At 32.9% G+C, this 24,828-nt stretch overlaps 1 protein-coding gene across 1 annotated transcript in view; it reads right to left on the bottom strand.

Annotated features, from left to right (window-relative positions):
* LOC145665751 (uncharacterized) overlaps positions 1 to 24,612 on the bottom strand; it is a 232,211-nt gene extending 207,599 nt beyond the window's left edge. The window contains exon 1 of the mRNA XM_081732883.1: positions 24,077 to 24,612. Within this exon, the coding sequence (XP_081589009.1) occupies positions 24,077 to 24,146 (70 nt within the window). The 5' untranslated portion in view covers positions 24,147 to 24,612. The remainder of the gene's footprint in view (positions 1 to 24,076) is intronic.
* Between the last annotated feature and the right edge of the window lie 216 nt (positions 24,613 to 24,828).

Below are 24,828 nucleotides of genomic sequence, written 5' to 3'. Positions count from 1 at the left end.
AGGAACTAAACACTAATTTTACACAATTAATGCAATTTACAAATTAAAAAGTATTACGGTTTTAATTATTTCATCATAGTATATTCATGTAAAAAATGAATGAAACATCTCAAACTGAGTTTCGAATACTCGATCTTCAAGCTTAATAAGTTATATATAAGCGCCTGTATAAAGAAAAGAGGGAAAATGCAATTCCTTCTGTATAAATCTGTGGGAATTGTGACGGATCTAGGCATACCTCTTTGGACTCAGTGCCTGAAAAAGTCTCCAAGTTTATGTGAACAGGAGTTTACCACTCAAACGGCCCGAAAAAGTCCTCAATCTTGTTGGAATAGGACATAATATTGAGGTGTCAAATCTTCAGTAATAATAATAATATCAATAATAATAATAATAATAATAATAATAATAATAATAATAATAATAATAATAATAATAATAATAATAAGAATAAGAAGAAGAAGAAGAAGAAGAACAAGAACAAGAACAATAATGTAGAATACAAATTCCGTATGAGGATAAATTGTATGAAAATTGTATGAAAATCGACCCTAACATTAGGGAAAAGTTACAAAATAGTCGGGATTGCAAACAAGCATCAGAACCATTAGGATATACTCCCTGTGTACGTCCCTGCAAGTAGCTAAATGTTAAGCGAAATGTTTCCAGTAAACTTTCGTTAGAAAGTAGGGCTACTGAACTGACATGAGCCGTACGAAAATTTATGACTTTAAGTTTTACAACCATGATTATGCCTCTAAGCTAAAAGAGACGTCGATGATGACAATGAAAGAAATAGTGGAGTAAAGAAAGTGAGAGGAAACAGAACCCCGAGAAGCCCCCCACACACGGCCTTTTTTGTCCAACACAATGCATACTCAGGATAAGCTAGGATAGATAGAGGGACACAAGCTCCACAGCAGATTTGACTACGACTAAAAGAGCCATAAAGAAAGCATTTAACCTTCTGTTATCGGGTGAACCATTAAATTCACAAAACGCCAATAATAATAATAATAATAATAATAATAATAATAATAATAATAATAATAATAATAATAATAATAATAATAATAATAATAATAATAATAATAAGTATTAAAATTTTTAAAGTTGCCCTAAAAGTAGGGAAAACTTACAGAAAAATCGGGATTTCGAGGATAGCGTCCGGACCTCCAGAACACATTTTTGCAACTACCCAAATATGAAACCAAAGTGTTCCACTTAAGTTTTTTATAGAAGGTATTCTACGGTACGTTTTAAGGAATATAACTAATTTATAAAACTTAATATCAGTGAATACTAAGTCTTATAATAAACTAACTTTTAGGATGTGTAGAAGTAATTACAAAAGCTTTACTAGAAAATTCCTTCACATACCATAATTTAGAAGCTCTGAAGTACAAAGGAACAAAATTGCATAAGAGATTCAGTCTACAGAGCAATTGCTACTTAAACAATGGACATATACTATTCCGGGAATCGAGATAAGACCAGAAATGTTTACGATATTTTCGTCTCGTCTCGATTTTCATCTCGAAAGCTAGACAATAATTTGAAATAGCGTTGTCTCGTCTCGAGTGTAAAATGTTAATTCTCCTCTCGGTTTTATTTGTTTTATTTTTGTAACGAGATGAGAAATTCTTCTTCTCGTGCACAACGCTAAACAAAACCGCAATATTGGGGTCGCGATGGCTCAGTGGTAGAGCGTTCGCCTCTGGTTTAAGGGGTCCTGGGTTCGATCCGAGCCCCCGCGAAATGAACTTTTTGGTGGACAAACACTGTGTGCGTGGGTTTCTTCGGGGTTCTCCCTTTTCTCCCACTTTTTTTCATTCCACCATTTTTATTCACTACTCACCACCACCGTCTCCTTTAGCCTAACCACCATAAGCGTGGGACATAAACATCAATGCTTTCATTTAACTTTTTTGAAAGCCGCAATATTCTTGCCAACTATCAGGTTCCTGCGTGTAATTGTGTGATATGAGCGATAATATGCTCCTAGCTTTTAATCTTCTACGAGATAATTTTATTCCTGAAGATTTAATAGCTTAAGTATTGAAACAATCAAGTATTCAAATATCAGAAGATAATAAAACGTGTGTCACCGCCGACCAGTTACCACGAAAATGTCTAAACTAAAAAAAAAAAAAAAACTTATCAGCTCTGGATCCGTCCCGAGTACTTTCAGGTTAGTGGCTGAACGCCTTGACCACTAAACCACGAATACTACGCTATACGTGGTTCATATTGGTGTGTTTACGTTAGGTTTCGTTCCCTGCAGTTACAAAGTTATACGTTACTTTTCTTCGTTTCAAAAAGCCTATCGCATATCTTTTATTAAGATATAAGTCAATAATATTAGGCAAAGTTTATATTAAGTTGTTCTCAGACCGCTGGTTCACAATTTAGTTTCTTCTCAACACCAAACTACAGGTATGACAAGTTTAATTCTCATACTCGCATTTGGTTCAAAAGCAATCGCCATTACCTGGTCAAGGATTTATGTCCACCACGATCCATAATATCGATATCATGAAGGGTTAAACAATGTAAACCCGCGACAAAAATCTTTTTGACAGATAGTAATATATTATTTTACTACTCAGGACGCTCCTTTTAGATTTCAGCGTAATTAATTGAATACCTACCAAGACACACAGGATTCTATGATAGAAAAGATATATTGTGTCACACTCAAAGTTTCTTTAAAAGGGTTATCCTAACGAAGACTTGACTACTGAACCCTTCATTCGGAAACAGAAGTTTCTCTGTTTATTCCCCTTTTTTTAAAAAAAGAAATCAAACTTTTCTTTCCGTTCTTTCTCCCTCCGACCATCATTTCATGACACTACTGTCAAGGAGAATACGACAGTACTGAAAGAATAGCCGAGGTGTTGCCGGTTGGTGTAGCCGAGCGATCTGAGGCTTTAGGCTGATGATCATGAAGTGAAGCCCATTGGGATTTCGAGTCCCTCTGAAGAGCAAGGGTGTTATTTTAACTGAATTCGATGTTTTTGTGTTCGTGTCCCTGTCGAGTCTAGTAGTCCTGAAAAGTGGTTAAAGTTAATCATGTCAGGAAGTTTTTTAAAAAAGAAAGGTGTTATAGGAATAGGTTAGAAATCGTTGTTTCGTGTGTTAAAATCCACTGCAAGCCAATTTAACACTTATAAATTTAATTTCTTCTTGCAAGGTGTATGATGATTTCTCTTCACTCAAAGTTTTCCAACTAGAAATTAGATGCAAGAATCATTCACATGTTAACCAAGAGAAACAGAGAGTGAGATATATCCAATTGAAATATAGTCCGAAACATTCATCGATATTCCTATTTGATTATTTTTTAGTTCATTTTTGTTTATTCTTCCTTACGAAATTACAGTTCTCGATTACTTAGAGTAAGGGATGGTGAATAATATATTACGGCGTATTACAAGAAATAACTCGTATTCTTTTGATATCATATATGCTTTTAATAAAAACATGCTTTTATCATTAATTGGGGATTAAATTACAGAAACTCATGTTATGCGCACACAAAATATGACCATATGTCATATTTGAAACATATGATATGTTTTCTACTGATGCAATGGTTTCCGCATATTGAACTGACATACTCTGCATATCTTGCTTTTACTTTCATAGATTGTCTTTCTTTTCTTGCTTTTTTTGTTTCATTTCCCGAACACACAGGAAACACGTAATATAACTTCAGAAAATATTCTTGTTAGATTTAATGTGTCTATGAATAATAATAATAATAATAATACATTTTTAAAAATAAAAGCTACGATGGTTTTGTTGATAAGAAGTATTCTCGGAAAACAAAGATGGGAGTCAAATCATCTCGACCTGATATGTTTTATAAAGTTTTACTAGAGATATTAAAATTTATAAGTAAGAAAAGTGAATATAAGGTTGAAACGAATAATATAAAACATTCAGAGATTTTAGAAAACACTGTAACCTGTAAAAATAAAATTAATGTTTGACCAACATTGATTTTTCCTTGATATGTCTAAGGTTAGATAAGATTTCTTTGTAACTTTCTCGTGATATAAATTGCTATGTAGATAGTAAGAGGCGTGTTCTACCTGACTTTTTATTCGTTGGAGAGGCATCGATATTTTTCTTTTTTCCTTTTTCTTTTCTTTTCTTTTTTTTTGCTGTTTGGTACACTAGCATATTTCAAACAAATTATTGTACTTGTAGAACGCCTTGTGTTGTTCTCAACCAACCAACCTTAACAGCATTGTTGGTTGTCTAATGTTGCAGGATATGAAAAATGGAAGTGTGAATTCACTTTTGTTCGTGTACATACAATGGAGATGATTCATATTCAATACAGGAGTGCTACTTAGGTAACTTGAATGTTAATATGGGTAAAAGTGATATGCGTGTAGATATTGTACTCTATTACAATTGTACCGGCTTGCAATAGTGTATAGACTGTAATTCATATGATGGACCGACAACTGTTTGTGCGCTATAGGCAGCAAGGATAATAAACTTGACACTCTAATCCTGCGTTTGATTTTATTGCCATCTTACTTAATATATTGCGTTCCCATTCCGGATAAATTCTAATTACGGGACGCCAGATTTTTTCCCTAAGCATTCAAACTTTTTCATAATTCTAGCCTATTTTTGGTTAGGTTAGGTTAGGTTACATTTTCTTAGGTTAGGTTACGTTCTACTTACCTTCATCGTTCGTATAGATCGGCCATGTCTTTCAAAAAGCTGTGCACTATATTATATTCTTTCGTTGTTGTTTCTCCATTGCACACGCTGTATTCCTATATTTCACATATTACTCACACATTTATTATCTTTCACTATCAACAACCCATTTATCCTGTAAAATTTTTGTTTTTGTACCCACCTTTGCCAATGCAGCAAATAGAATTACCCCCTATTATTGATGTATTTTACACAATTTCTTCCTTGTTTTCTTCGTTGTTGGGCTGTTCCTGTGTTGGTAACGTACCGGCAGTCGAAAGTCCAATGCGACCGAGCGCAGCTCTCCATTTTCTAGCTGATTCTTGACGTAATGTTTATTTGTCGATATAGAGGAAAGTCAGCGAGGTACACAGGACTATCTTTGCCACATCTCTCTTTTATGTGAATATTGATATTAAGTGCTGAGTAAGGTTGATTTTTATCCTGGGAATTAGATAATCCGCCTTCGGATGAATTGTACTTACAAGCTCGGATCAAGGTAACTTGATAAACAACACTCATTATGGGATTACCTCCGCCGTTTCAGAATGAAGAAAGAGAGGGCACTAAACTTACAAAGAAGAAAAAGTTAATCTGAATTTGATGTGTCATTAACTATGCATAATGAAAATTACATAGAACTTCCTTCCTTCTTCAACTCCAGTGATAGAGGTCTACATCAAAACGAAAAATGTCTACCCTGGTTTGAATCCCGGACGTAGCTCTTGTTCGGATTCCGTGTTAAGCTGTAGGTCTGCGTCTCTTATAGACTCGCTGGTGAGCGACACGTTAAGCTGAAATCAAATCAAAGCAGATAAAGTCTAACTGGTATTTACTCTATGACTCTTCGACTTTTGAATAACGAAAATATATGATTTGTAACAAACATTGCCTTGTTTGTACATTATATGATTCACATTGCATCGTAACAATATCTCACTCGACATAATTTGAGTTTAAATAATCATCTAATTTAATTAATTAACTAACTTTATTTTTTATGGTGTTTTGATTGTGAATAATCTAGCCTCATCACTCTGTGCAGATAGCTATTTCTCATTAAGAAGTAAGAATATGAGTTATATTATTTTCTCTCTTATTTCTTTGTTTATTCAGTTGTCTATTTACATACGTTTTCCGACTTACCGGACTTTACTTACTTCAATTTTTTTTTTTCAGAAGAACGGTTTGACTCTCTCCTCTGAGACAACTCGCTATATCCGTATAATTAGGTACATCGTGTTATCTACATTTACTTCGATACTGATTTTCTTACACATTGTCGGTAACATATTCGATCTATCTTCCTTACTCTACGCAAAAGTAACGAGAAACTATAAGAGGCTTTCGAAATATAGTTGTAGAGAAGAATGGAAAGAATAGTTGGGGCCGCGGTGGCTCAGTGGTAGAGCGTTCACCTCTGGTGTTTGGGATCCCGGGTTCAAACCCTGCTCCCGCCAAGTGAACTTGGTGGTGGACAAACACCGTGTGCGTGGATTTTCTCGGGGTTCTCCCGCTTCCTCGCACTTTCTTCATTCCACCATTTCATTCATCTCTCATCATCACCGTCTCCTTAAGCCTAACCGGCATATGCGTGGGACGTAAAACTCAAAAATTTCATTTCATTTCATTTCGGAAAGAATAGCTGTATTGAACAGAAAATCAATGAAGAAGTGTTGAGAAAAGGAAAGTAGGAAAGGACGATACTAGACGTAAGTAGGAAGGGGAAGGAAACTGATCATATCCTTATCTTGGAAGAAAGTCTATGTTGAAGGACAATACAGGGAAGAATGAAAGAAGAAAGGAATAAGTACAAAGATATTACAATTGATTCAAGATCTGATAATCGAAATGCACAAAACCTCGACTGTTTCGTGCAAGTGATCTGCCGGTAATGTCAGGTAAGAAATGTCGAGACTGATGGATTATTTTAAAGGAGTATTTAGTCCTGCAAGGAAATAACAGGCAAAAGGTGTTCTCTTGCTTCTGAGTGCTATAAATTCAGAAAGAATCAACTTAGTTCCTATTTGTACTGATTTGCTAATATGCGCTTTCACTAACTACAATAATATTGGGAATACCTCAAGAGAAAATGCCTTCTGCTTTTCATCAGAATTAAAAGCTTTCTTAATCTACGATTAGCTGGTAAACCGTACGATTGCATCCTTATATTTACTGTTGTATCTGCCTCATATAGAATATTTAAACCTCCGTTGACCACTTACGTTCAAAATCACACTTAAAATCTCCAGTATCCTGCATACATCGAAGTTAATGATAATAGTAAATGTTGAATAAAATATTTTAGGCTGTTGATAATAGTGCTATTCTTCAAGATTTATTGCAGTCTGATTTATCCATAATAATGGAATAGATACTATTATTAACTACCATTTATTTCCGTTCCTCTCCAATTTCCTTCTTCTTGTATTTTAAACACGTTAGTCTGTGATTTTATGATTAAGGTGATTCCTATAGATTTGGTTGAGATAAAATTACATCTCAGTCATTTGCAATTTCTTAACTTTTCAGTAGCTGGAAGTGCGAAATCCTTCAGCAATGGTTTTACGTGTATACATCACTACCGTTTTCTACCCTCTCCACATACATATTTAACAGGTTATCGAAATGTAAATCTAACTCATCAACACAGATAAAATGTTTAAGAGATTATATTTTCAGTTTCCGTTCTGAACCACATTCAATGTAGCTGAATTTATATTTGTTTATACTAAGTTTAGATTTGTTTACACGTAAATCTCTTCTAGTTTTCTTTCTTGTACTTTCTTCAATTTCAGCATTCTTCTTACGTACGCATTCTCTCCTCTTACTTCTCTTACTTCTAGAAGTAACTTGCCATTCTTTATTCTTGTTCGTTTCCACGTATGCTGCATTTGGGTATTCAAGTTATTGCAATCTACCCATTTCCATTGTTCATAAATGTGCTAACTACTATAAGATTTAAACATAATTAAAACTTATACGTCAATTCAGGAAAATGGTGTGCATTTTATTCTACATGTGTGTTAATAAAATGCACATAAAATACATTTTAAATAAATTGTCTTGTGATTGTTGAATTAATTTTGAACCACCCTTAAAACTGTCATATGTACCTTGAGCCCCAACATATTCACTTCAACCCCGATCGATATTATTATAATATACCCCTCCTACACGTAAATAACTTAATAATATAATTTGTTGAAAGATAAGGCAAAAACCACGTACTTCCTATTATTGTAGAACTAAAACAAAACTTTATACATACTAAAGACTGACCAATAAAATAACTAGCTAGCAAAATGCCAACTCACAGGCCTACCGCACTGACAATAAAGCACCTATTTTGAAGAGGTGTACTATAAAGGTAGTACAACACAATTAACACTAGCAAAAATTAATCAGCTTAATCTCGCACCTCCTAAAATTGCCATTACTACTAGCCCTAATATACCCTTACATATAATTCGTCCTTCATTGTCTCTAATAGAATCAATAATGGCTCCTCCAAACCCCTTACCTGTCAAATACAATCTTAAATGCACAGAAAATCATACAGACTTCTTAAACATAATGATGTATTAGCTATATGTTATAATTACACTAAACGAATTTCCAAAATTTTGTTCTTACACTGCATCATATTGAAGATGGATTCTACTTCAGAATCCATAGTATTCAAAGAAACAAACACAGGCTAATAGTTTTCCAGAAGAAGATTTTATGGAAGTATGTTTCCAAAAATTGAAAATACAAAGTAGTGCCTGGGGAGTGTTTCTTTAGAACCAATATGTCACCAAAATAAATACGAAGAAAATCGAGACATCTAAAAATAAATAGTACAAGTAGGTTATTTTAAAGAGCTATGTAACGTCAGTCGGCGGAAATTTCTAGTTGGTAAGATTGCGAGAAACAGGACTGTGAGTAATTCGAGATAGAAAGGACTGAGAAAAATAGCAACAACCTTAGGGAGTAATAATAACAATGATATGATTTGTTATTTCCATACAATACAATCCTCTAAGTCTCTTTTCTCTACGGCTCAGTATATTAATTCATTCTTCTTACATTGTAATGCTCTGTAGTAGTTAAAAAATAAAAACAAACACACTTTCAATTGAATACCAAATGCACAAGGAAAGAATTAAATTTAAAAAAATAAACATTATTTCAGTCAGTCAGAATTATTGTAAGGAGTTGCTGCACATTATAACTAATTGCCTTAGTATCAGTGGCGTAGCAACGGGGTAGGCAGGGTAGTCATTACCTACGGGCGCAGGGAGTTTTGGCGCCCCAGATTTTTAATAAAAAAGAAGCAAATTTTATAAATAGAGCCTCAAGTTTTCGCTGTTTTCCTTTTTGAACATGGCAAGAATACAAATACCTGTTCACTCTGAGTTTATTACATTTTCGTATCAAATTATTGGCATTACTGTAAACTCGTCTAGGTTATAGCACTGTATGATTAAGAAATTAATCTTCCTGTATTAATACGATATCAGTCCTATATTACATGTACTGAGCTTACTAACTTTAAATAAAATTACCCTGCGCAACAGGCTTCAACAATAATGACAAATTCTATGACCTATAAGATCTGGATTAAAACAAGTTAAAAAGTGTTGTCATGATTAGGAGACAGTACAATTGCCACGTACCGCGGCTACACAAAACCAAACACAAACACCAAGGGTCGGGCAAACCGGGCAAGTGGTCAAGGGCGTAAACCTCAGGGTTCCCAAAGGAAACTGCAAAACAAATTTTCGAACGTATTTTCTAGTATCACTGTAATAAAATATTAAAGATAAGCTAGGAATAGGTCAGGTGGGGAACAAGAAGACACTTTGACCGTGAAAATTGTGCTCATGAATTGGACATCTCTGATCTGATAAAAAGAAAAAAAATGCATAAGCAAAAGTGAAAAGAACACTTCTGATCTTGTATACAATTTGTCGATTAAAAAAAAACTGAACATAGAAAAAAATGCTTATAAGCAGTTTCACAAAATTTTATAATTATGTCAAATCGTATCACATACACACATACACACACACACACACACACACACACATATATATATATATATATATATATATATATATATATATATATATATATATATATATATATATATATATATTCATTTGAAATCATTTGGTAGTGCTGGTTGATACATGGGTCTATTTAATTACACTACCACTGCAAAAAAGTCCGAATTTTAAATGAGTATATTTTTAATGAACAGGACACTCTGTCCAGTTTATTTTTAAAATACATACCACAATCCACAACGATATAAAAAGAAAAACGGTTAGTACCCTCACACTGATAATTTTCGGGTAATGACCGTTTCTGCGCGTACGCATAAGTTATAGATGGTCATGCATGGGACCTATTCGATGGGTGAGGGGGGCGCCACTAGGGATTTTGCCTATGTGCGCCAAAGACTATTGTTACGCCGCTGGTTAGTATGTAAAATGCTGCATAAAAATGTATTGTTAGAAGTATAGTTCAAATATAAACACACAGGAGAATATAATTGTTTATTGGAGATTATGCTAATTTAGTTATGTTGGAGATGAATTTGAGTGAATATTCTATTGAAACAAAATGCAATATACAACCGAAAGGAAGCAGCTTCAAATTCAAATTCAAATCATTTTATTTAAGAGAGTGAGATTTAGTCAAGGCTTGCTACCAAGGAAAAAGTAAAAGAAAAAGGATTAACAAAAATTATAAGTTTGAAGTAATGATGAGATTAAATTATCATCTTAAAGTTAAGAGAGTAGTAAGAAAGGGACAAAGGTATATTCATTTTTCCAAAAATAATTATACTAAATCTAATCTACGATAGGTTTCAAGCAAGTGAAATACAAAATTCAGTATATAGTAAGATAAAAGTAAAAGTAAAAGAAGAAAGAAAACCAAATAAAAAAACAAGAAAAACAATTGCTGTATAGTCATATCAAATCATACATACCGTTTTCCTAAACAATAATCGCTCGTCATTGACCAAAGACTTTTAATGTTTTAAAAGGCATTAAAAGGCATTGCTGGTCTTTAATTCTGTTAAAAAATGCATCGATATAGATATCCTTGGGGCTGATATAGAGAAACATCCCCCTGCTTGTTTCAGGCCGTGTCATCGTATCTCTCTCTCTCTCTCTCTCTCTTTTTTTTTTTTTTTTTTTTTTTGTTATGAATCACACAAGAATATATATCAGATCCATGTGTGAGCTTAAAATGCAAATATTGAAAAAAATTCATTTCCATGCTTTCATGAATTAAACACCAATAACACAGGTAGTTTTGTTTTCATATTGTTAAAATATTATTGGTGTTGAGCGTGGGTAGAATGTGTTCTTTCTTTTCTAGATTAAAAACAAACCGAATGCATGATTATGAATTGATTGTCTAACTTAAATTTGTAAGCCGGGAAAGATTGTAAATATTAAAGAAAGATACAAGATGTGCACCTTAGGTATAGTTTTACAGGCGAGGTTTACGTTACTTCGTAAAGGTGGCATAATACAGTAATTACTTTATTACATTGCATAGAAAGGAGCTTATCCCCTTTTAAGACCTGAATTGAGAAACCTCCCTAGTCCATTTGCGATGAAGTAATAAATAGCTGTATGTCGTCTGTGTGACAATGGGTAAAAGAGTATTCAATAGCAGTTATGATGTCAGCAGCATACAAGGAAAATAACAAATAGACCTAAAATAGATCTCCGAGGCACTCCCTTGTTGACACTAAGGTACTCAGATATAGAAGAGTACGATGTTTTTAGATACACTTGTTGCTGTCTACACGATAAGTAAAATTAAAACCACTTGACGATAGTATCAGATAAGTTGTAACCTAATATTTGAGTTTAACCTACAACAGCTATTTAAAAAATGCTTCTGTAAGAAAGTGCTTCTGTGAGCGTAGTCCTCGACATATTTTGAAAGATGCCGAAGACTTTTAGCGTGCAAATGCAAACTATAAAAGAAATAATGCATTTTCTTTAACAGGTTGGGCTTCTCAAACCCATGTCATGCATTTGAAGATTAAGTATGACATATGTAACACAATGGTCAAAAGTTCCAACGGATGCACTAAATCGATGTAAGAATATCGTTTTATAATAAAATTAAGATATGATATTTAGTGTTTACCTAAATTGTCTCTTGAACTTGATGATATAATTATTAGGTTCAAATTTGTAAGACAGTACACTAATAATTCCCCGCCTTTAATTATATCTTGACGACATAATACGCTGGGACATAAATTAGTGTCGTACTAACAGATTCATCCAATTACGATTCAATTAGAAGAAACACAAACATCGTGCTGCACTCATAAGGAATCTGAAGAGTTAACGTACATTAGCACGCATAATTGTATATTTCTAAGTGCGAATTTCAGATACTTTCTGAATCATAGTACTATTGTTATTTATAGCATTACAGTCAAGGGCATGAGGTAAATTACCAGAGCCTTTTAGCAGTTACTTTAAAAATCATGTGATATATGAACTTTTCAGTACACAATTTCTTTTCACTTGAATTCAAAATTAGATTCTGAAAATTTGACAAATGTTTCTAAATAATGACCTACTACACAAACAAAATAAGCACACTCATGATATAATATTACCCTACTCTACCCTAACCTAACCTAACCTAACACTCACTGTACGTACAAACGCAAACTTTGGTTAGTCACAATAAATTAGAGAAAAAAGAACTATTTTTCTCATAAGTGCTTTAAACTCAACGTTTTGTAGCTGATTTACTCTGTTTACCTTTGTCATTGATAGTAATTCGTCCAATTCCCTTTGTTTATTATCTTTCTTTAGGTGTTTACCGTTATAAAGATACACCCCCTATTTGTAAAACAGTTCCGTATTCCATAAACTTCTCTAGCAGCCCAAATGAGCTTTTTGTCTTCTTACTATTAGTGAGTCGAGAATCAGAATTAGCTTGCTTTTAAATCGCCGTTCTGTCTCAATTTCTGGTGCTGTGTCTGTAGTGGGTAAGGTTAGAAGAATAGCTTACGTCCCTCTTGCACTACTTCAGCAGCAGTTCCCAATCGTATGACATCTATCAAAATGTTCCTCTTTTACCGACACCTTCAGCTTCGAACAGAACAAATCTAAGGCCAATATTTCTGAATTTTCGTTGTGACTGAGGAATTCCGTGTTCTGACAATTGCGCCTATTGTATTGATCAAGATTATATATCTCTTTTTGTCGGAAAGACATTGCTTTATTCAGTTTTTCAACGTCAGAGCAAAAGTAAATAAGTACTTTCTCACTCCTTACTCATTAGAAATGTACTGAAGCTGTGATTTCTTATTATCTGTTGGTGGAGGAGAAACAAACCCCTTTAGGGATCAATTTGAGAACTTGTACGAATTTCTCACTTATGTGTCGTACAATTTATTCTAAGTCTTCACAATTTAATAAATTGGGAACTTAATTTTAAGAAGATTTTAAAGAACGAACTGATTTTCATTAAATGCAACATGCGTATCGTTTTAGTTTCTAGAATTACCCCAGTTCTTGCTATTGTATAGTTATTGTTTTGATATACGTGCGTTCGGGAGTAAGTCATTGCAACCTAGTAATATTTCGACAATCTAAACATGTATTAAACATTTTATATGCAACTGAAATATCATCCATAATGGTAATTTGCTGGTAGGAATCATGAAAGAAAACCCAAGCAAACTTGTGACATATACATGTATTAATGTACATGTTACAAAAACTCATCTTGTTATGATAAGCCCTCAAAATGCATGACAACGTAGTAAATTTTAACGATATGCAAATGACGACGGAAAATTGAGGCTGCAGATGGGAACTTAACACTAATACTTTATCTGCTGTCGAACAGATAGTTCCGTGTGTTATATTAGATGAACATAGGGCACTGGGAAAATAATTGTGAGTGAGTCATGGCGGAAAATGGAAGCGACCAGAGTGGAACAGCGATCGTACATCATAGTTGCCATTCTTTGAGAAAGAAATGCAAGTGAGTGTCACCAAGAATTTCTAGGAGAATTAGGGAATAATGATCTATATGTCCGCCATATAGAACTGACGCAAAATTGGTAACAACCTTTCAGTTAGGCCAGTGATATAGAACAGTCAGGATGGCCTGTGAGTATGCGGACGGTATGTAACGTAGTGTGTTGGAACATTTGTTGAAGAACGAGAAAAGATGGACGCTGCATGAATTAAAGTCGAAAACTGGGATTAAGAAGCACACCATTCATAAAATTTTGACACAAGATCTGAACCTATGTAAAGTTTCATTGAAAGGGGTTCAAAAGGGGACATGATATGCACTTTGTTCCGATCACCTACAGCGCCTTAAGAATGAAGGCAACCAATTTCTTTCCAAGATCATCGCCATTAGTAAATTATGGCCCCGGGAATATGAACCTTACTTGAAATCACGGTGGTGGAGTCAGCCAGGATCACCACGTAGGTGCAAGTTTCGGCAAAAATCCCTCGCCTAGTGGCATATGACAGAAGCGGAGTACTTGCTTGGTACTTCGTTTCTCATGGCACCACAGTTACACCAGCATATTACAAAGACTTTCAGCAGAATCTACGACGTGCCTTGAAAAAGAATCGTCCAGATCTACTGCATAATGCAACTATATTGTACGATAATGCAAAGCCACATAAGGCAGCTTGCGTACAAGATCTACTGCGCCGATCGGGATGGGATGAACTGGAACATTCATAGTATTTACCAGTAGCGGATTTAAAGGGTGGCTTTGGGGCCGAAGCCCCCCCAAATATCAGAGCAAGAGGGATTTGAGGCCACTCACACTAAACATGCTGAGCATTTTGCTGAAGTGATAAATAAGTTTTCATCGGAATTATGTAAATGGATGATCTTCCTCTTCTGTTTGGCTTTAGATATATACTGCTGGTCTTTTCAATTACGAGTGCCTATGGCCTTAACAGCCAAATCGCGAACTAAGTAGTAAACACACGCCCACAGAGTAACAGTGGAGAACTTTTGTTTGGTGATGCTAACTGAAGAAGTTTTGCACTGTATCGAAGTACACCGGGTGATTCTGCAGACTTTCGTTCTGTACTAAGAATGCCCATATCCTAATATCGGAAACTCCCATGAAGTCTGTTGATGAAGATGTTCCATCACTAAAATCTGCTGCTCTCCGTTTTGCTGTTTTAAGGTTTGACTTTATCATTACTCTCCATATCGTGAGTACAATTCTTGGATTGGCTATCACTTTGTCTCGTCAACTTCAAAATCCTACCGTGAAGCTTTATCAATGTTATACCATGGTTGACAATCTAATACAGTTACTCAATCAGTATCGTGTTAGCAGTGATCATTACAGGAAGATCTTTAATAAGATCGAAGAGGTTGCTATTTTCCATGATGTCGATATCACATTTCCCAGGACTGTAAAGAGCCAAACTCATCACTCAAATGTAGAAGCACATACCCCACATGAATATTTCAAGATAAATGTGCACATTCCTTTTTCGGATCACCCCATAAGTGAACTGACCTCAAGATTTGCTTTAACAAACTCAAAAGCGATCCCTTTGTTTAGTTTGATTCCAGTTTACGGCACAGTTGAATGAAGAATGAGTTGTAAAATCTCACAAATTTACCTTGAAACTCTATGTGGAAGTTAAATTGAACTCAAAAGTGAAAGTGATTTTGTGTCGGAAACATTGCAATACGAAATCAAATGTGCCTAAGAATGCCGTGGATGCTTTTCAAGATCCATCTTATGAATTTTTTTCCAAACATAAAACAACTGCTACATCTTCTATCTGTATTATCAGTAACATGTTCTGCAGAAAGTTTTTCTACTTTAAAATTGGTAAAATCCTATCTGAGAACAACGATGGGTCAAGACAGACTTAGCCCTAATGAATATTCACAAAGATATTCCAATTGATGTATCTGAAGTAAATGGATCTCTTCGCCCAGAAACATTCCAGAAGACTGCAATTTCTGTATGAAGCATAGATATATAAATTTTGTATTTTTAAAGTTCTGTTTTAGCGTGAAGTTTGTAATATGTATTCTTTGTTACAAAATATGTCATGTATATCCCGAAGATTTTTTTATCTTAGCTCATTAACAATACAGAAAGAATATAACAATGAGATACATTGAACAACGTAACATATTAATAAAATAAACCTTTAAATAGATGAGGTAGACTATCAGGTAACGCCACTATTTTAACCTATTTTTAACTATTACTATCAAATTTGAGCAACAAAAATGAGTTCCACTGTTTTTCTATATTATTTTGTTCCAGACCCTGCTAAAATAATTTCTGGATCCGCTACTGGTATTTACTGTGTTTATTAAAGTGTGATTTTGACCTCCTCCAGAATGTGAAAAAATTACTACGTGGTACTCGCCTGCACATTGAAAATACTAAGCTCCAACATATTAACCGCTTCAGGTATGGTGTAGAGTATAATGCTTTTGATGGTATTTGATGTCTTCCACATCGATGACAGCGTGCTGTGGACAATTCGGAAGATTATTTTGCAACTTATCATAGTCAGACAAGTTTTTGTAACATCGATAACAACGTGGTGTGGACAGTGCTGTAGGTTATTTTGAGGGTTTATCATAATGAGATGAGTTTTTGTAACATGTACATGAATATGTCACAGGGCTGCTTGATTTTTCTGTCACGGTTCCTATCGACAAAATATTCACTATGGATAATCTTCCAATTGTACACAATCTGTTCCAGCAAGTATACACTATTTGTTATTCGTAAATTGCGACATTAAATTTTAGAGATGTAAAAAAATGATATATATATATATATATATATATATATATATATATATATATATATATATATATATATATATATATATAGATAGATAGATAGATAGATAGATAGATAGATAGATAGATAGATAGATAATCAATATTAGTTTGGATGATATCGGAAAAAACATTTTTTTCGGATATCTAAAAGTTGAACTGTACTATAACTATCTACCAATTAACAAGAAATGAGATATAATAATACTTTTAATGAGATATGATCCAAAATTGTGGTTAACGCTTAAAGATATGCTTTCTTTAACCGTAATGTTGTACAAAAATAAGAAACATGTCGTTCAATAGATTACATTAAATAACGAAAATAACGTATGTACGGGTTTGTTGGCATGACTTCTTTTCAAAAAAAAAATCAGCAGCAACAAATTTTTATGTCTAAAATTTATGTCGCAATTCACCAATAATAAATAGTGTCTACTTCCTGGAATACATTATTTATTTCTTTATTTTTTTAATCCTGTATTATACATATACAAGAATAAACTGTTAAGTAGCAGATTGTATGTTGTTTGTTTCCTAATGGGGAAACACATGAACCAAACAGTAGCATACATACTCCTAAGAATAACACAGATAGTACTGGTAAAAATGAGCGAGTGTAACAAACAATTCCTTTAATAGATGGAAAGTCAGCAGATGAAAACTGCATATATTGTTGAAAATTTAACTAATTAAACATTTAAAGATGATGGAGAGAACCATTGGAATCCTCATTATAAAAACGTCAGCTGACTACGGAGACTGTACTCACGTGAGCTGCAGTGTGGAAATAGTTCAAGTTTGCATCAACAGCATATTCAGCATTTTCTTCCTTCTAACTTGAACTCTTTCCTTAATTCAGCTCACATGAATTATCATTGTCTTTCTGTATTTAACTCACTAGTTATTAAAATAAGGATTCTCATAGTTTTCCATTTCCTTCAATTTGTAAAGGTCTTTTGTTCCCAAAGAATCGAGGATTCCGATTTCTTATCCTCTGAGGAGTTGTGTGTTGTTTTGATTCCATCTTTAATCGTAGTTTTACGTTTCATATAGCTTTACGCTAAAATGAGAAATTAAACTGCGGAAAAATAATTATAAGAAAACTCGCACAAAAATATTTAGAAGAGTGTTAATATCCCATACATTAAACTGAATGTACAACTATAAATACGCATATTACTAAAATGTTACTTATTTATGAATTCCAATATTTTATTCTACAAAACATAGTTATAATCGGTTACAGATATTAACTATTCGTTAATTATAGTGGATTGATTCTTTTTGTGATCATATTAATGAACTAAATTAATTTATTAAAATACATTTGAGTAACAAGGCGAGCCAAATATAAACATAACATTCATATTATATTTTTCATATATATTTTATTAGGGAAAATTTTCAGCAATGGTTTTAGCCAATTCAAAATTGTATTCTCTCACACAATTTCTCTTTAATTTTCCCCTAATCTATTACTTGATATAATCATTGTAGGTCAATAAATAAAAATGATATACTTCGATTCTTGACCTTTCTCAAAGAATCCTTGTTTACATTAATCTGGCTTGCTTGATGAAATATCTTAATATACAATGCACATTTTTCACCTTATAGTCATAGAACCTCCTTAGAGATTGGTCATAAGTAAACTCTTTTAGTTTTATGCTGATTAATGTGAAGAAGAATGCACATATTTTGTATCTCCTTGTAATCTTATTGTTTAAAAATGGTCTAAAATTGATTATTACTTGGCAATTCACTGGATTTTATGATTAATGATCATGGTTCCAATTCATTTATATTATAGTTTTCATATATATTTTATTAGGGTGAATTTTCAGCAATGGCTTTAGCCAATTCAAAATTGTATTCTCTTACACAATTTCTCTTTAATTTTTCCCCAATCTATTAATTGATATAATCATATGAATCAGTAAGACCGGCCCGCATTTAATAAAAAATCATTCTAATAACTGTGATTTAGAAAAAATCTGTCAGTAAGAGAATACATTAACGATAAGAACTTCTAATTTCATTAAGTCGATCCAACTTCCATCATTTACATCTTTTAACCTACGTGAGAGAAATTTGTATAATAAAATCATATCTCCAATAATAATATAATTACACGTTTGTAAATCATTGTTGATTTCAAAGTAGCATTTTTATTAACCATATATCTTCATCAGAAGTATTCCTTCGCTAGTGACTTGCCTCTTACTACACATTCAGAAGCTTCAATAACGTCAGTACTGCGCCAATTTTTGTGTGTTTCCGCAATTATAAAAACGATCGTATCTTTAACATTTTCAACGAGATGTATATTCTTTTTCCTATTCCTCTTTCATCTTCTAACACGCTTTTGGTTACAATCTAACCACACAATTTCTTATAGAATATCCTATTTCCCTTTCTTTTTAAAACTGTTCAGAGTTTTGTTAACTTTTGTTAATTTCATTTGGTAAACATGACCTAATTTTTTGTTCTACTCAGCATTTGCTTGGTAGTCATTTTGAAGTTGCTTATTTTTTTGCATGTCTGAAAATAATTATTTAACATCACTGATGGAAACAGTTGACTTTAGTATTGACACCTTCGCATTTTAAGATAAATAATAAAAAATGTTTTAATGTTCGCTCAAAGCTAAAAACGTAATTGATTTGGAATTTTTAAAGTCATTTGCAATAAAGAAATGGAAAATGTCATAATTAAATCAAAACCATTAATTTGTGAATTACAGATGTTTTTAAGAATCAGACATGCTCATTAGAATGAACGAATACATTCTATTCCACATATTTTTCCGTACTTATCTAGTGAGGAAATGGAAATATTTGGGCACAATTATTATACTTGAAACTGTACTGGTGAATTATAAGAATTGTAAGAATAATTACTCATCTCCCATATACATTGATTATTCTTTCACTTGCATCATACAGAATTCTTATCATTTGTTGTATTATTTCTACCTCTATGCTGCAGTTTATTTTATTCTAAAAGCGGTATTCGAACCGCTCTGAAAAACTTAATATCCCGTTACATAAACATAATCTGCATCTGTATTATTGATAAACTGTTTAGAATGTTAACTGGTTATTTTCCATAAACAGTAGCAATCTCCATTAGTATAAAAACAAAATTATGCTACTTCTAACTTCTCCATAGGGATTTTTAGTGCACAAATATTATAATCTCTATTTCTAGTTTATACATTACATTTTCTTTGCATTTGCATATCCAATTCCACAATTCTGATAACCACATTAAAATTATTATTGTGAACTTTACTAAATTAAAGTTACTCTGACCTAATTCATTAAAAATGTATCAAATTATTTTTTGTATTTTTGTACATAAGAAAGATTTGTCATCTTCTTTTTCGTAAATACTCTGATATTTATGTAACACTGCATTACTACGTTACATATAATCGAATAGGTGGTAATGCTCCTGAAAGTAAGAGTTAACTTTCTTCCTGCTATAAATAAGATGCTATTTTGGCGTAATATTTTTGATAAATGCTTGCTAACAAACTAATAATAATAATAATCGCATTTACTAAATTAGAAAATAATATAGTTTAAAATTGTTTTAATTCAAATGAAGCTTGGAGCTCCTTTGTGGCTCCTTTGGCGTGAAAGACCCGGGTTCGATTACTGACGGGAGCTCATGTGGTTCGGATACCACGTTAATCAGTATGTCCCGTCTTATATAGCCTCGCTGGTGAAAGGGACGTTAAATTCAAAATCAACTCAACTCAAATGAAGCTTGCTCATACCACATTAAAAGAAAATTGTTTTCAAAGTTTATGTTATCAAATACTAATTGGATGATAGGAGATCGGTTTCAATATCAATTGGAGTAAGAATTCGAGTTCTCTCATAGCTATGTGGTTAGTGCATGCGCCTTTCTGCGGGAGAGCCGGGTTCGAAACTGGTTGGATCCTATGTTAAGTTGTATCTATGTCTCACATAGTCTTGCTGCTGGAGAGGACGCTAACCTCAAATCCAACCAAAATCAGTTCAGTGTCTGGGAAAATCCCAAGTGTTAAAAGCAGAGGATTGCAGAGTAAAGATAGACATACTAAGGGTTAAATATAGTCTTTTGCCGAAAGAATAAAAGAACGAATGTCAAATGGCGAACCAAATGTATTGAAGCCTTGCTAAGAGTTACGTTTATTACAGAGATAGTATTGCAGAGGTATTCAAAGTAAATTGAATTTACAAAAGAAGTTTCATCAGTTCATGCAAAGTCATTATTAAATTATTGGATATTATTTCTCATGTAGTAGCATATCTATAGTCTTTCGATGTTATTACAACGACTCCACAGATTTTTCTCGAGGTCTGGAGTTTCCTCCAACTATCTCAACATCCTTACACCGCAAACTAAAAATGTAATTATTACTATAAGTGTCAGCTAAGCAAACAAATAAAAATCATACTATTAAATACAGTGCTTTTCATCGGTATATTATGTGATTAGAAGCTTAATTATTGAAATATTATCTATATGTTCGTTAGTGTGGAATCTTAATCTTGAAAATAAATATGATGTAGTATATAGACTCAACCTTTGTACAATGTGACTTCAATACTTGCAAGCATATAACCAGCGTACGTGAACAGTATGACGTAGATATTTCTGCGAGTAATTGCTGACATTTAGTAAATCCAGGGATGACGTTACCATATGTGTAACACATGCGTTTGAATGGAGCGGTAAAAATGGCATAAATTATATAAAATTGAAATATGTTGTATATTAAAAGTATATTACTTAAAATAATTTTATCTTGTTGGAATTTGACTTTATAATCATGTTAGTTAAACTACTAATCTGACCCTTCTATTTACATATTACACTCTATTCAGTGGTGTTATTCTAACTTTTCAACAATCGGTGATATATATATATATATATATATATATATATATATATATATATATATATATATATATATATATATATATATATATATATGTGTGTGTGTGTGTGTGTGTGTGTGTGTGTGTGTGGAGAGAGAGAGAGAGAGAGAAATAGCTGAAGTGTAGATATGACTCTCTTAGGAAACAAACTATCCATACAAGGGACGCAAAAGCAAATTTTTTACTGGATACCACAAGTAATAAGTAGAGATTTACACAGCATCCTAATACAAAGTAGTGTGACGAGATTAGGTAGTACTCCGAATAGTTTGGAAGCGAATTATCCAAGGTAGAAGGTTGTCAGAAAGGATTGGAACGACCTTAATCCAGCAATGGATCGACAATTGTTGATAATGGTATGTATGCGTTTTAAATATAAATAATCCTCAACACTACACTCATATGAACCCAGTTTTCATTCTTGATACCTGAGCACCTTCGATTAAGTAATATACACTACCTTGTTCTGAGAGATCATATGTTTAACCCTGTAGCTGTAAGAGTTTCTAGACACAAAGATAGTTAAACTAAACTTTACTGTTCCTGCTTATAATTGAGTAAAATTACTGTTATGTCTAGTAAAATAAACAGCTCTGCAAACTCGAAACATTTTAACAACATTGGTTGTAACAGTTGCAAGCAGCGAGCGTAAAATTTCAGAACTAAGACACTTTTTTTAAACTTATCTACATTCTGTAATGGCTGGCATTAAATTGAAATTACTTCCCATTATCTGAACTGAACATGAAGTAGAACAAAAATTGGACTACTTTGTCTCTATTTCCAAGTTTACGAGAATAAAAGCAAGAAAAGTTTCAATTAAAAATAACGTGGTAATGATCCTCCATAACAATTGTTGTAGTAATGGTTACAGAATAACTGCACATACTTCGTTGTTAAAAAAAAGTTAGTCGATGGTGTAAATGTTTATCGGTAACATTTTAATGGGTTTGGATATAGTAAATTTGAGTAATAGTTGTCCGTTTAAGATGTATATAGTTGTTAAAAATTGTTAAGTACTTGAAAATTGTGAGTTTACATCAATATCTATTCAATATGCAAGGCATTATAATAAATCAAACATATGTAAAATTGAGTTAATTGTATCAGTAGTACCGATCAGGATTAAGCGAGTACCTTAACTAATTAGACTTGATTGTATAGTTATAGAAAACTTAATCGCTATGTACAAGTCTCAACAGCTTATATAATATCTAAGGGCGCAGATTAAATGTATAAGTTCTACAACAACACTGGGAATGACCTAATTCCCTTTTGGTAAAGAACAACAAGGACAATGAATTTAAGTGTTTGTGCTTCTATAGTTCTTCATTTTACAAAACGAAAAGCCAACAAGTGGATGTAATTCCATTTTCTTATCTTTACAATTGGCAGGTTATGAAGAACTTAATACGATACGATTGACCTGAAGTAACTCCTATTAACTTCTCGTTATTTCACTTTCTTACAAACGAACGAATACATGTAGTTAGGCTTACGTTATTAAAGAAAAAACTCCTAATATACTGTATTTGTAATCCAAACTTAACTTCTGCCAACATACTGTGATTCATATAATTTCGTGAAAGCTACAATTCTTCTAGTTATTATTATTATTATTATTATTATTATTATTATTATTATTATTATTATTATTATTATTATTATTATTATTATTATTATTATTATTATATGAATTCTAATTTTTATTATCGTTGTTAAAATTGCGATGGGTAAAGTACTTACGATAGTTTCTTTCAATGTGTCTAACCTCTAGAGACAGAAGAGTGGTAAGTAATACTATTGCACAAAGTGGCAAATTGCTTAGGACCGTACCCGAGTAGACTATAATTTATTGATATTATATACAAAAGTACTTATCAAAGCAATTTAATGCTATGCTAAGCTCAGAAATTACAGGATAACGTGTAAACGGAGCAAACAAGAAGAAACTAACCAAACAATGTACAGCTTCCATTGTATTTGTGTTAAGAAATATAGTACAACAGAAGTTACGAAATACTTTTCAGTGTTGTTTTATGTAGAGAAATCAAACTCTAGTGATATAAAGTTGAATAGAAACAAATGACAGATAACAGTATCAGGAATGCAAAGTAGAGGAAACAATCAATTTTATTTTCAAGTTTATCATGAAGAACATCAAAATTTTCAATGATGTAATAATTTTTGAAAGAAAACAATATACTCAGATTCCCGTATGATTTATGAGGAATTGCATAAAATAATGTAATTTCCACGGTATATTTTAGTTTTGAAGTCTATGTATAACACACACACACACACACACACACACAGTATAACCATTAGAATGAGTATAACAATTCGAAACAATGAAGATCTTCCTTTAGCAAATAATATATATTATTTGCTATAGGAAGATCTTCATTGTTTCGAATTGTTATACTCATTCTAATGATTATACTTAAAATTATACAAATCAAGTTAAGCATTGCAAGCACAATTAGCGAAATTATTTTCGATGGATTGAGTTTCTATTTACCTAGTTACAAATTCTTAAGTTGTAGAAAAGATAAATTTTAACATACCTTCTGATTCCGGTCTGGCTAAAAGTAAGATCCAGATAGTTGATATTAAGTAGTTTCTACGTATATCCATGGCAAATTATGACCTTTCACATATCAACATAAAGAAAGAAAAAATAATGCACTTCTTGTAAAGTATTCTATTTGAACAATTCACAACTTCATGTAACCGGAATTCATATATATTTATACATCTAGAAACAAAAATTACTTTCAAGGAAAATGTATTGATGAACAGTATCTTTTTACGTATTGTTTTGTATATTCTTGTTGAGGACAACTTTCAAATTTTCACTACAATTTTTTTTTAAAAATGAACAATTATAGCATATATTTACGAGTGAGTATAGTCGAAAAGATCGAGCAAGCGTTGTTTCAAACGCGAACCATTATGATGTTTGCTTCGCACGTGGTAGACACCGACACACAAGCCGACTACTAGCAGTTGTCCGACACTTCGCTAACACATGCACTACGCACCATCGATCTGCCTGTAAGCAGAGACTCTGTGATCATGCTTTCCCAACCTACGGGTTTTCCCCTCGTCCTTCGAGAGAATCTCTCGCGAAAACTATTCAGAGCAAGCGCGATGCAATATCCGTCCTCCTCTTTTTAACTTATGCTCCGCCTTCTATTTTCGAGAAACCACGTGCCACACAGTCCAGACTTAAACATATTATTTTTCGTTCTTCCCCCTCTAGTCAAATTTGTATGTAATATGGTTCCATGCTGAGGTTAGGAAAATAATAAGGTTT

Source organism: Thermobia domestica, chromosome 12 (assembly GCF_964235325.1).
Source record: "Thermobia domestica chromosome 12, izTheDome1.hap1.1, whole genome shotgun sequence".
Classification (NCBI taxonomy): Eukaryota; Metazoa; Arthropoda; class Insecta; order Zygentoma; family Lepismatidae; genus Thermobia; species Thermobia domestica.
This window is presented reverse-complemented; position numbering and strand designations above follow the sequence as displayed.